The 14077-nt window shown below is 38.2% G+C and overlaps 1 protein-coding gene and 1 long non-coding RNA gene across 2 annotated transcripts in view; one reads left to right on the forward strand and one right to left on the reverse strand.

Annotated features, from left to right (window-relative positions):
* The window catches only part of LOC140554466 (uncharacterized), a 34524-nt gene extending 21783 nt beyond the window's left edge, over nucleotides 1-12741 (forward strand). Inside the window, exon 3 of the long non-coding RNA XR_011979616.1 lies at nucleotides 12649-12741. This is a non-coding gene — a long non-coding RNA (uncharacterized lncRNA). The remainder of the gene's footprint in view (nucleotides 1-12648) is intronic.
* acoxl (acyl-CoA oxidase-like) overlaps nucleotides 1-14077 on the reverse strand; it is a 36820-nt gene that overhangs the window by 18517 nt on the left and 4226 nt on the right. The window contains exons 6-13 of the mRNA XM_072677501.1: nucleotides 13691-13805; nucleotides 12628-12714; nucleotides 12446-12518; nucleotides 10715-10847; nucleotides 9000-9034; nucleotides 5721-5837; nucleotides 3764-3917; nucleotides 2312-2401 (exon numbers count right to left, since the gene is read on the reverse strand). Coding sequence (XP_072533602.1) covers nucleotides 2312-2401; nucleotides 3764-3917; nucleotides 5721-5837; nucleotides 9000-9034; nucleotides 10715-10847; nucleotides 12446-12518; nucleotides 12628-12714; nucleotides 13691-13805 — 804 coding nt within the window. The remainder of the gene's footprint in view (nucleotides 1-2311; nucleotides 2402-3763; nucleotides 3918-5720; nucleotides 5838-8999; nucleotides 9035-10714; nucleotides 10848-12445; nucleotides 12519-12627; nucleotides 12715-13690; nucleotides 13806-14077) is intronic.

Raw genomic sequence — 14077 nt, forward strand, 5'->3', positions numbered from 1 at the left:
GCCCCTTTAACATGTTCTGATTGTGTCAAACTAACTAGTGCCTCCTGAACACGTGCTCAGAATAAACTGTTCTTGTGCAACAGCGAGCATGTTTTCATAATAACCCTTGCTGTGTTTGTCTTGGGCTCAACATGTGTAGCTGACTATAAAATGTGTAAACTGGTATACATACTGTAAATGTTCAAATGTTTGTGGACATCCCCCTCTAATGAATGTATGTAATGTAAATGTTGGCTACTTTGAGTTAAACACATTGCTGACACAAATGTGCAAATGGGCACACACACACCTTGTCTAGTCACTGCAGAAAAGTATTGCCAATTGGCAAGTATTGCCAATATTGCCAATCTGTTTCTCTGGAACAGATAACCATGAACATATTGGCACCATGTCAAATGCCAGGCGTGGGCTATAAAGGTATAAAGTACTGAGCTATGATGCAGTGGAACTGTGTTCTCTGGAACGATGGTGTTTTTGGGATGAGGTGGAGTGGTGATCAAGCAACATTCTGACCTCACAAACACTTGTGTTACTGAATGCAATCAAATCTTCACAACAATGCTCCAAAATCAGTAGAGATGGAACTCTTTTTTTAATATCATTGGTTTCAAAAGAAGCAGGTGTCTCAATAATTTTGTCCATATAGTTTATATTGATCTAACAATGTGATATTGATTTTCAGTTTTAGTGGCACAGATGGACAATAAGTATTATTTCCAGCATAACATATTTCCACATTTTATTAACCACACTTATTGGAGAATATTGTGATTTAGAATTTAATTAGTATGTCGCAGCACTTGCTGAAAGTTCCCCTCATGACAGGTGACAGCAATGCCCCCTGGGTGAGACTCCAATTACACTCATAATAAGATCATATGACTGATATCAAAGAAATTCCCCTATTACTGGCCCGCATAAACACTTAATGTGTGAGGGGGAATGGGAAAGAGAGAGTGAGAGAGCGAGAGAAAGTTGAGTTTAAGGGGCTGGCAGAACCTCTTAGTGCCCTTGTGACTTCGAAATTAAACCCCCAAGACTGCCTCTGTGATTTTTTTTCCCCCACATGGCCTAATTTAACCTTACACACTGCCCTAAAATTCCGTTATAAATTTCCTTAGAACTTAATCAAATACGAGTGTTCACAAATAAAGGCGAGACAATTTACATTATGCTTTGAAATAGTAGAATGTAGGCATGATGTCAGTAGGGTAATTATCAGTGGAACCTTGCATGCTTAATAGAGATTCATGTCAAGAAGTCCTTCGTTTTGCAGGTTTATTTTAGGAATATTAAACAAAAATAATAATAATAAATAAATAAAAAACAAAGACCATTATAAATCTGCAGCAGAATAAATTATCTACAACTGTGAAATAAAACAGATGAGAACATATCAAAAAGTCTAAAACTGAAATCTAACAGAAACGTGAATCACTATTCTAATTCAGTCCAGACATTTCCAGGGGGATTGCCTTTTGTAATATGATCGTGCTAGAAGTTTATTTCCCAGTGTTAGGGAAAATTACTTTATTTTATTATTGAGAGGGCTACTGTAATCTAATTGCAGAAGAAAAGTTCAGTGTGTCTTTAAGCAAGCTGTGAATAGTGACCTTGTATTTGAAAATTTGTACTCTGTGTGTGTGTGTGTGTGTGTGTGTGTGTGTGTGTGTGTGTGTGTGTGTGTGTGTGTGTGTGTGTTTCAGCCCTCCTCTCGCTTTCAAACGGCTTTAAAAAGGGAAACACACAAATGAAACAAAATTGTCTACTCTCTTGATTACCTCAGCAGTTATTCAATAACTCAAAACATGCTGGTGCATATTCATTTCTGCCAGGTGCATAAAAAGGTCTCTTTATAATGTCACAATTGTTCATTTGATTCTGACGGTGGGTGGGTAGACATGGATTATTGAAGAATCACAGTTTGTCAGAATGCTTCTCATAAAGGAGGTCTTGTGGGTTTACTCTGTATTTTCTGTTTACAGCCTTTTGTTTATCACAAAGAGATCATGGGTAACCACAGTGTGACGCTGGACTAAAAAAGGCTGGCTATCACCAAAATAAGAGAGAAAACATGACAAATAACAACCTTGAGCAAAATGGCTTTGACACGCAAGCCTTGTGATGGAAGCTGTTCTCTCTTTTTTTCCTCTCCTCAAGTGGTTGTTGACAAATTAAGTGTGGTTTTGTCCATGCACTTATAAGGTTACTGGGTAGAGTGCCTTTATTAAAGTAAATGCTGTACAGCACAAATATTTTGACTGGTTTCAGTGGAGGAGTTTTCTTCTGAAAGCTCATAGGTAACGCTTACCTGAAGCATGACCATATTGTCTCCCTCAAAAGTCACAAAGACATCCGAGTCACATTTTAAAGAAGGGATCCTGTTCACCATCATGAAGCCCTGATGGGGAAATTGGGGAAAAAACTATGACAACGAGCTTTCTTTATATTTCTATGTTCTGCAGTAGTAAACATTTTCCTTTTTATACCAATAAAAAAAGATCACCAAAAAAGGTCACCATACAAAAGTTCTGTTTCCTTTTATTTCATGCGATGTGTGGTGAGGGCTTCGAAAAGTTAAATGTCAAAGTGGTTCGAGTTAAAAAAAGATGAACTTCACCATGGTACACTCTTCAATTCACTCTGGGGGTGAAGTTTTTGTGGTTTCACTTAGTGCTTTTCATGCTGCACAGTGCAAACAACTCCAAAATGAAATATGCTTGGAGACATAATACTGAAATAACTGTACCCCAAACATTGTAATCGGTCTGATAGAGTAACTATCATATCAAACAGACATCTGTTAGTACATTTCACAGTCGAAAAAGAAAAAAGAAAAAGAAAGATATTGTTTAATTATGACTGATGATTGTTATCTAGATTTGCCAGTGTAACAATATGCATGGGCTGCCCTCTAGTGGCAATCTGGCTATGGCCTTAAAATAGGAACAGGAGTGTGCTGATGCAATACACTTATTATAGCCCTTATAAATAATGCATGTTGTCTGACTAGGCTAAGGACAGGATCACTGGCTAAGGGACTTACAACAAATGACTGGGTCAGTACCCAGGGTGAATTATTACTGTTTGTTTTCATGTCAGAGAATTTCTACTAAATAGTGGATAGATGGCACAATTCTATCCATCAGTGTTGGCACTCAAACTGTGGTAAATCGTGGTTATTTAAGGATGTGTAACATGTCTCATGCAGTAACACTAGTTGAACTACATGCCTTCCTCACTTGAGAAGATGAGTAGCCTAATATATGAGTCAAGTTCTGTGCGATGCTCTTAGCACTGCAGATTCACTAAAACCAAACAAAAGTTCCTTGGGATATTATGCATTGACTGATCATGGTATAATTGTGGGTGATGAGTGTAAATGTAGATCATTTATTCATGTTGCAGTGTGCATCGACAGACAAAGTACCATATTCTTCTAATTATGAAAGGAAGAATTAAGAACTGGAAGCAATATGAACTGCAAGTTGAATTTGTGGCTGCTGAGACACAGTGTAGACTGCACATTAGGTGGCCCAGTCTGTGCCTCATGCAGCTTTAAGACTCGACCATATGTGCTAAATTCTACATGCATACAGAAAAAAAAAAAATAATAATAATAATAATAATTCGGTCAGTTAGCATCCTCCTCTAAACATACTCTGTAGCTGGACTCTGTGTGGCCACTAGTTTCCAAATATACAGCATGCATGCTTCAGGCACATGAAACAACTCCCCAACAGTTACTATTTCTGACACTCACCATGCCCCCAGTACACTCGCGACACTCCTGAAGGCATGCTACGTTGGCCCAGGTACTGTAGGCTTTGAGGCCAGCCACTAACGCCTGGAGTGGCCGATTGCTCTGAAGGTCCTGTCCCTGACACAGAGCATCATCCATTAAACCAGCGGTATACCTACACAAACACAAAAATAAAGATAAAAACAAAAACATTTACATACTGTGTTGATGCACCTTGCTGATGTATAGTTAGAGACAAAGGCATATCTGGAAACCCCAATAATTCATCCACCTGCTCAAGCCCTGCTGTGCTGAGAACTGTTTGCCAAACAATCTGGTCGCCAGTGTTCCTAGAGTGTGTATTTCAACTATGTGTGCATTAATTAACTGGCAACTCTCTGGATATCTAATCAGCATGTACAGTTATGGCAAATGAGAAATAACATCAGCTCTGAGTTTGAACCTGACAACCCTCTACAGCAGCACTTTCAAAACACACACAGATAGATATACTTCATCACACACTCCGTTTAACCACATCAACACCAACGTTTTCACACACAGACACACAGTTTTGCATAGGCCACACTGAATGTTTAGATTTTTTTCTTGTTATGAAAGACTGTAACTGTACATTAGAATATGTTTGATTAGCTACTTTATTTACTACAGTTCCTTTTTTTCCGAACATACCTTTGCTGACTGTGGCTAAATAGTTCTATTTTGACTCCTTCAGTTCATAGCACTTGCTCCCAAAGCTCATCTGGCTGTTCTACAGGTAAGGTTTCTGTCTTAGGACTCAGGTTTCTGTCTTATGACTCTTCCATAAGATTATGTTTGTCAAAGCAACACTGCACACTAAAACAATGTACCACGTTGACTCAGTCAACTTTTCATGCAGGGTTTTGGCAGTCATATAGGGTGTTTTGATCTGCCTGTCAGTATACAAGCAGTTCTCTCCAATACATTTCATGGTCATCCAGATTTCATTTGAACAGTCATTTCTTAAAAACATTATGCACTATGGAAGCCACAGACATCAAAAATTGCTTAAGGTGCATAAACATTTGACAGGCCACACAGATCACTTACATTTTTATTGTTTAAGTTATGAAAAATAGAGTAACTGTAAAATGCTGACATAAAACTAAACATACCAGGTTTGCTACTGACATCCTATATGACTGACAGAGCGAAGTGCAGATTTCTGCAAAGCTGCATTTATTTGCTGGTAAACTTTCTTTTTCTCTTTCTTTTCTTGCTCTGTGGTATTTCTCAGAAAGAATACTGTATGTATGGCATGTCTTCAAATTTCAATTTCAAGTTAAAGCTCAGCCAGCAGCGAATGACAGAGCCTTCACATATTTCATTTACACTAAGCTCCAAACAGTACATAATACTGCATAATGAAGATAATTCTAAATCGCCCATCTGTGAAAAAAAGAATCACCCTAAGACCATCAGTAACAAGGTTTTTAAACAATGTGTCCATACCTACCTTGTTGATACACATTGTAGATGTACACATACACACACTGTTTTTGGCACTTGTCTGTGGCATAAGAATTTCACCAATAACACTGTAATACCAACTAAATACACGCACTACCACGGCACTACCTTGGCAGCAGCACTTCTGTGCTGAGAATGATTCACCATCCAAGCAAAATATGGTCAGTGGTGGTCCCATTATGGTCCCTTCCTACTGATGGATGGCAGAGAAGGAGCTGATAAACTGTGCACAAACAATGGGACATAGTAAGTAATTGTAAACCTACCTTAGTGAAAATATATAGTAGGTGTACTAGGTATATTGCCAGTGTGTATTGGTATTTTATGTGGTATGAGTCTTATTGTCTTACTGCCCAAATAGACAGGAGGAGAAATTTAATCAGTCAGCCAGAAAGGAACCAAACCAACCTGACCAAACTGAAGAGAGGAAAAGAATGAATTCCACAGTAGACAATGCCAGACTGACCTGGTGGTGAAGGTAAGGGCGAGGGAAGTGGCCAGGTGTGGCATCAATCTCAGATACTGCGTTTGATGCTCAATTATCTTAACCTCATCCTGGTCTTTAGGTCCAAACTGTCTGCGACTGAGGGACAGAGATAGAGAGAGAATGAAAGACAAAGAGAGAGAAAGACAAAAAAAAGTAGTGTGTATATAAGCACTGATGTTGATGTGGTCGAACAAGTGTGTGATAAAGTACATATCTGTGTGTGTGTGTTCTGCAAGAGTTGCTGTGGTGGACTGTCAGCCTTGTGTTCAGAGTGGAGTGTGTGTTTCTTTTTGCTGAGGTGCGGAGATGTGGTGTCACAACTAAGATATGTGCACCTGTTACCCATGAACTACCGCAGTCTGTATCTCTGAATCTATACACTGCAGGTGGCTTCCCCACAAGACAGGAGAGAGAGAGAACTAGGGCTGAGTTGTGCGTGTGCGTGTGTGTTTGTGTGGCTGGTTTCCAACATGACAGAATCTTACAGAAATGCCCTTGTGCGTGTGTCTCACAGGCAGAGAGTATTTCTTATAGCTGCTGCAACTGATTTTCACATTTAGCCACCTGTTATTTTTAAACTCTTTTGTGTAACTTTTGTGTGACTGTATGCTTTAGCAGAATTTGATATTTAGACCAGGCTACATTTGTCCAGTTTTCAGCTTTTTAGTTTAGGTAAGCTTGGCCTTGGCCTGCTGCAGCCTCAGCTTTCTGTTCTTGGCCGACAGAAATGACACCCAACTTCTGACTCTTCTGAGTAGCGGCTCAGCAGTTAGATGACTGGGCTATTGATGACCAGGTGGCATGTTCGATAGCCAAGTTCAGCAAGCTGCCACTGTTAGGCAAGGCCCTTAACCCATTCTGCTACCTGATAGCTGCCCACTGCTCCATGCACGTGTCATCATTGTTACTGCGTGTATTTTCTACACTAGCATATGTGCGTGTTCCCTGCACAGATGGGTTAAAGGAGGAGACTAAATTTCATCAGTGTCCACCATAAATAGTGAAGATGGTTGTCTGTCTCATGTTGTCCCCTGTGGTTGTAGCCCATCCACCTCCAAGGTTGGACGTGTTGTGCACTCTGTGATGCTTTTCGGCTCAATTGTAAACTCTAGACTGGCAAGTGGTACAGCACAACAGATGAGCCAGTGTGGAACAGCGACCCTCTATAATGAACACCTTTTGTCACCGAATACAGTCCATGAGTTTTTTTGATGCAATACTTTTTAAATACAAAACTAAAACTCAACTATATCCTGTTGCTCTAGCATTGGTTATAAATCTTTACAAATCGCAATAAAAACATATAATTCTATCATGTATTGCCATAGTAGTCCAAGATGGGGCTTGTGATTCCCAATTCAAAGTATACAAGATCTAAGTTGCTTACAGATCAGCTTTTCTAAAAGTTCTCTCAATTAGAGCAATTGGAGCTCAGAGAGAGGAACACATGAGTCACTCATGGCTCTGCATTTCTCCACCCTGACCCTTAACCAGACCACACAGGAGACAGCACCAGTGTGTGTATGTGTGTGTGTGTGTGTGTACTGTCAGGGGAAGTCCTCTTTCCACACATACACGCCTACCTACACTTTCAGCAGTACTTTCAGACACTTCTTCACATACTTTAAAGTACCCCTCAGGCTACTTTTAGTACTGCAGCAACAGAATCACATTATTTGGATGGTCCCCTACAGAGGCCTCATAGATGTTCATGTGACATTTAACAGAAAGCCTATTAAATGCAACTGAACTCAAAGCTGAATGGAAATGAAAGTGGACTCAAAGCTGACTGTCTACTGAATGTAACCTTGCACATTACCCTACCCTTCATTGTATCTGTAAATCAACCTTAAATCCTAACCTTAGTCACTTTGAGGGTATTCTTCAAAGAATCAATTGTATTTGTAAATTAGTAGCTTCTTACAGAATTCTCCATAGAGTAGTAGGGAAGACATCAAAAATGATGTGACAATTATGCAATAACTCAAATGCATGAGCAAATCAATTGTTTTTCAAAAAAAGAAAAAAGATAAACCTTCCTTTTCATGCTGCGGTATTTGTATACCATCAAGCAGCTTATTAAGATCCACCTGGGATGCCCACACAGTGGTCCTAGGCCCACACAGTCAAACATATGTATACATTCCAAAAAAAAAGACCAATTTGTCCAAACATTTGATCAATACTGTATATATTCACCATCTTCACTAAAATAACCGCAAAAATATTACCGGGGCAGCATTGCTTATTGTGGCTTTAACACAGATTAGGTGCCAATGGCTACTGATAGCCCATTAGCAAGTTTTAATAATTAATGTTAAGCCTCAAGCCTCAGCTGTTGTCATATTGGGTCGGTACAACATCCCATTAAATCTGTTTATCTTAACAAATGTTCCAGAATAAGCAGTTGCTTATTATTATTATTAGTCCACAGTATAGAAAGTTTAATCAGATATCAGATTTGACAATGTTGTTTAGTGTTATTCTTGCTTGGACCTTTTCTTCACTTTTCAACATCGCTGTTTGTGCTTACATTTAATTTTTTTTCATGCCCTCCTCGTTGCGCTCATGGTCGGGTGGGTTCTTGTACAGTCTTTGATGCAAAAAAAAAAATCTATAATGTGTGTGATTTTCTGATCTCAGTGTGTGGGCGCAAAAGGGGTTGTTTTGCAAGTGGAAAACCTGCGACCATAGAAAGCAAACATTTCCCCTCTCTCTTGCTTGCTCTCTCTGGGGATACCATCTTTGGAGACAACCCTGCAACTCTTCCACCTACGCACATGCGAACACACACACACACACACACACACACACACACACACACACACACACACACACACACACACACACACACACACAAAGCCACATGTAAGGAGGATAGAGAATAGCAGATGTGGGGAGGCCGAGAGTCCCCCTCTATACGGGATGTTCTCTGTGGTAAGCAGACTCTCCACACGTCACTGCCGCCTCGTGCTCTTCGCAATCATTTGTAGACTTGCTTGTTTTCTCCTCTTTCTGCCCCATGACCACATGAATGGCTTTTTTAGTTTGTGCATCCTGTTTTGATCTCAGCACTCCTTTTTGAACTTAAATACAAAATACAAAATACAGACCATCTAAAAGCACCCAGATAGCCTCACTATATGACAAGGTGGATGTCAGTTGCTGTCCACTGTTCATGTAGTTCTAAAATTCACTACCACTCTGCTTCTATTTAAATCTGATTCAATCATGTCTCTCACACATTGAGCATCTTACCTGTGACTGTAGCGCACTGCTATGATGAGACCGAGCTAAAAAAAAAAAAAAGGGGGGGGGGGGAATTACAGCACACCTTACAGGCAAAATACAAGAATATAAATGGATGGTATACATCTGTTTTTGGTAATAAGGAATGTACCAATATGGAATTTCTGAACCAATGCTGATAAATCCAAATTTAACTCCTGAGTACAAATACCAATGTTTTGGGTCATTATCCATCTGTACTGTGAAGTGATGTCTCAGAGTACAAAGTCCTTTCTGTTCTTCTTCTTTACAATAACATAGAGCATGTAAAAATGATAAGATGAAAAGATACTTGAACAAATTCCTAAATGGTTAATGCCCTAATATTAAACCCCTTGAATTAAAGCAGCATTATACAAGAATTGTTATTTCTTGCTCCTAGGCTCCCCCTACAATTGGGAAGTGTAATACATGCTTTGAGCCACCCTTAAAGAACACGCTGTGTACAGCAATTGTGGACAAGCTGAGTGATACAGAACCATTATTAAAAATAAAAGAAGCATGTGGACTAACGCAGTAGAGTAATATTACTGGATTTTACACAAATATGTTATAAGTTACGCAGTTCTCACAAGCATCGTCCTGCCCACTTCACTAGAGTTACACAGTGCAGTTAGCAGCGTTCTGAGTCTGGAGTAGCTATGAAGGAGACACTATTCTCTCTATTACAGATCAAATAAGCAGCAAAATTATATTGAAGCTGTTATTTTTATGGGTAAAATGCTACATAATGTTGCTTAAAAGCTAAACGGCTACACTTATCAGTTGGATTGCTTTATTTGACATCCAATTACAAACTCTAGTGTATAGACACACTAAGCTCTCAAAATTTAGAGCAGTTAAATTTACCTGTAATCACGGACAGTCAATTCACACATTATGGTCAGTATCAGGCCTAATCCTCATCACAACAGACACCTACTAGAATTTAAGCTACCAGCAGCAACAAACTGTGCCCTACACACACCTGCAGCACACTATCAGAAATACAATCACATCCTCAGCTGTTACACACAATCACCTTACTTGACTGTTTTTATCCCATTACTTTGTAGCCTGCACTGTTATTGTATGCTATACTGCCTTTTGGCTAGCTCATTTAAAGTGCTGAATACACAGTACACAGTGTGCTGATATTTATTCTGGACAAAACAAGCTAATTGCTACCATAAAACAACTAGGAAAAAAGGCCAAACTCCTTTACCTGTCTTATAGGAATAGGATAATATAGGGATGATGAGCTACTGTATATTGTAGTTTAGGGCACACCACAATGTCTTACCATAAGCTACAGTATACAGTAGCTCATCCTTCCTATATTATCCTATTCCTATAAGACAGGTAAAGGAGTTTGGCCTTTTTTCCTAGTTGTTTTATGGTAGCAGCCTGTTTTGTGCAGAATACATATCAACACACTGTGTACTGTGTATCCAGCACTTTTATGACAGGGAGTTTATCAGAAGAATTGTTTATTTCATTACTAAGAAAGCCACACTGGTGGTCAAATATGTAGTTTAGGAGCTCCCCCTTGTGGTGACCACCATGTATTGTCTGAATAGAGGACATTGGTCTCATTAAGGTAACATTTTTTTCCATAAAACAGCACCCACCTTGTTTAAATACCACAATATGACATGGTTTGTAAAATACTGTGCACATGCTCAAGTTCTAGCTGAAACTCTCACCTTCATAGCAGCCATAGCCTGCACAGTGAGGGCCAGGCGAGTTGGGGTGAGTGCAGCCAGCATGGCGTTGAAGCGATTGCCTTTACTCCGGATATAGGAAAAATACTGTCCGTCAGCAGACACTGAACCAAATCTGTGTGCAACACACACACACACACACACACACACACACACACACACACACACAAACCTAAATACACCAACCTAAATACACCTATACAAACACTGTGCGATATGCCATAATGTGGTTACACTGCTACATACTGCCTTTGAGATAAGATTATTTTCATTATTTTCTTATCATTTACCTTTCTTGGGTTATGTGATGTATAGCCATTGTCCTATGGGATATTTAGTCTTTATTCAATTATATAACATGTGGACTCAATTCTTGATATCCCATTTGTGTTTTAACACAGTAATGTTCTATAACTGCTACTTAAAAATAAGAGCTTTAGTTCCTCATTCTCATTCTGCTTAACAGCATATTCTCACAGCATTACTCAATTATTACTCGATTATTATTACAGAATAATAATTGTTGTTACAACAGTTGTTACAATAGGCTAAACAGTACAAAGTGCAAGTAAACCCTCTTCATCTGTAAAATGATCTACAACTTCCTGACAAACAGGAAACAGCACTCTATGTGCAGCTGGGCCCCTACCTGTCATATAGCATCCCCATTAGTACAGGTGCACCTTACAGTTTGTGTGTGTTCTGTTCTCTCCGTCCTCCAAACCAGCAAGTGCGATTCAGTGACCCTTTGGTCAAAACACTGGTATTTACAGATAAACTACAAGCCTCGTGAGCCTAATCACACATGCTGATTGGATGATGTGTATACTAAAGACTACATATTATATTTCACATTTGAGCCCTGGGCTGCTAAAACAACAGAGAATTTACAACAGAGAACCTTAGTACACAAACATATGTAAAAGTACTGTTGTGACTAAGGTCTTGTAAAAACTGTGGAATCTGTGGACTTTTTAATTATCATATATAGATGACAGCAGTGGGCAATATGGTAAAAACATATTTTTTCCTGCAATCAAACAGGACTTATCACATTCTTCGTAATTAAATGTGAATCTGGTCAGTGTTCTTTAAGCACATGACGATATCCAAGATATACTCGGGAAGAATATTGTAAGCTTCCTCTCCATTACAGAAACAAACCAGCATTGACTGTCGCCTCAGCATTAAAAAAATATGTGGGAACCTCTGGGTTGTTATTTGACTATATTTTTGTCTATAAGGTACTGAAACAAACATCAGCAACACCAACCCCACCTGAATACATGTACACACACGCACTAGCTGCTACTTATTCCTGCTGTTTACAAAACCAGACTGGTCTACCTCAGCATACACTCCTGAACTCCCTTGTTTGCTCTCCATTTACATGCACAACATATCCCTTCTCTAATATTTATTCCATTTACTAGTTGGACCTAAATTACCCAGCCTTAACGCACACATTTGCACATGCACCCTGCTTGTGTTTTGTCTATTGTCCTTGCACTATTGTATGTGCTACCTATTCTGCACCGGAGTACTATTCTGCCTTGTCCTGTACTGTACAACCCTGTATTAGTATAATGACAATAAAGTTGAACTGAATTGAAATCCCAATAATTTATGTGCACAACATTTCTCAACACACAAAACACTTGCAAATTAAAATGTTCCTTATTTCTGGTGAAAAAGCATAAAAAAAATACTCACTTGTCCAGCAGGTTTTCCCTTGGTATCCTGACATTATCAAATGTTAAGATACCATTGTCAACTCCATGCAGACCTACATATAAAAAACACACACACACAAAAAAAACTATAGTAACAACATTTTCATCATTCTCATAAATATGTTTTTTTCTATTTTCATACATTTCAGATCACACCCCCACCTTCTTTATGTTTCATATCAGATGCAGTCACTCCAGGGCACATAACTCCATGCTGGTCACGGATTGGCACAATGAAGCAGTGGGGACCTGTGAGAGAATCCAAAATGAAAGCACCGTAAATATGTTCAATGGACATGGTCTAATACACACACACACACACACACACACACACACACACACACACACACACATATATATATATATATATTATATATATATATATATATATATATATATATATATATATATATTTCAGTATTTCTAAGTAATTGGTATGTACTAGTTTGTTTTATATGTATATGAGTAAAATGGCTCTATTGTAGTGTTATCTGAACATGAGCTTCAATGAAAGAAATAAGACTAATAAAAACCTTTCAGATGCCTTAATATCACAAATTTAATTTGTTTTTTTTAAGTGTAATATTTACTAATAAACAGTGCAGACTTTGTTTTTTTTAAATGTTTTCAAAATAAAAAAGGTATTTATTTTACAGTTTAAATGAAAAATTTAAGTGGGATTGCCATTTTTTGCTTTTGGAGACCACTTGGGTCATAAATACTAAATCTATAGCTGATCATTTGATTAATGCTGGTCTTGAACACAATATGCATGTACAAAATAAGCTGTATAAATAATGATTCCTTGTCTACATATATATATAGAAGGAATGTTGCCTATTTTGCAGTCCTAATATAGAGTAAAGCTTGCATAAACATGTGATGTAGGTCTACCCTTTTTTCTATTGGCTGATAAACTGATCTGCTGATCAGAAAAATACATGTATCCAGTTTAAGTCTTGTAACAGATGAAAGTGATAACTGTAATTCTAAAGAAGTATAATGAAGAAGACACTGATGTGATGTCTCAGATAGGTCTTATTATCAAATAAAGCTGACTTTGAGTAATATATATAAAACACTGTATTATAATTAAATCTTGTTTTACTGATTTAAACACTGCTGCATATTTAAAGTAATACCCAAGTTAATATTACACAATATTAAACATTTTATATTCAACCCAGTGATGGTTCTTGCTGCAGTATCAGTTGATTATAAATACCATGAAGTTCTCCATTGATTATGAGCTGTGCAAATACAGCAGCATAGTTTCCCTTCATTGTATTTCCAATGTACATCTTCTGAGCATCCTCACAAGGTGTGTGAATAATAAACTCCTGTGAAAACATGGAGACTATAATTGGTACACAGAGCTGATCAAATGAGTGTAAAAACAAGGAGGTGGTATTAATGTTATGGCTGATCAGTGCATGCAAAAACAATAAAGACATTGGGAAAGGGCCAAATACTTTTTCACATCACTGAAGTTGAAGAAAGAGATAATTCAGTTTCCAATTTTTAAGATGCACTTCCCTGAACTTAAACCTCATTTTTGAAAGCCCACCTCAAAATCCCACAGATTTAGTGCTGATGGAAATTACACTATTTT

This window comes from Salminus brasiliensis, chromosome 4 (assembly GCF_030463535.1).
Source record: "Salminus brasiliensis chromosome 4, fSalBra1.hap2, whole genome shotgun sequence".
Classification (NCBI taxonomy): Eukaryota; Metazoa; Chordata; class Actinopteri; order Characiformes; family Bryconidae; genus Salminus; species Salminus brasiliensis.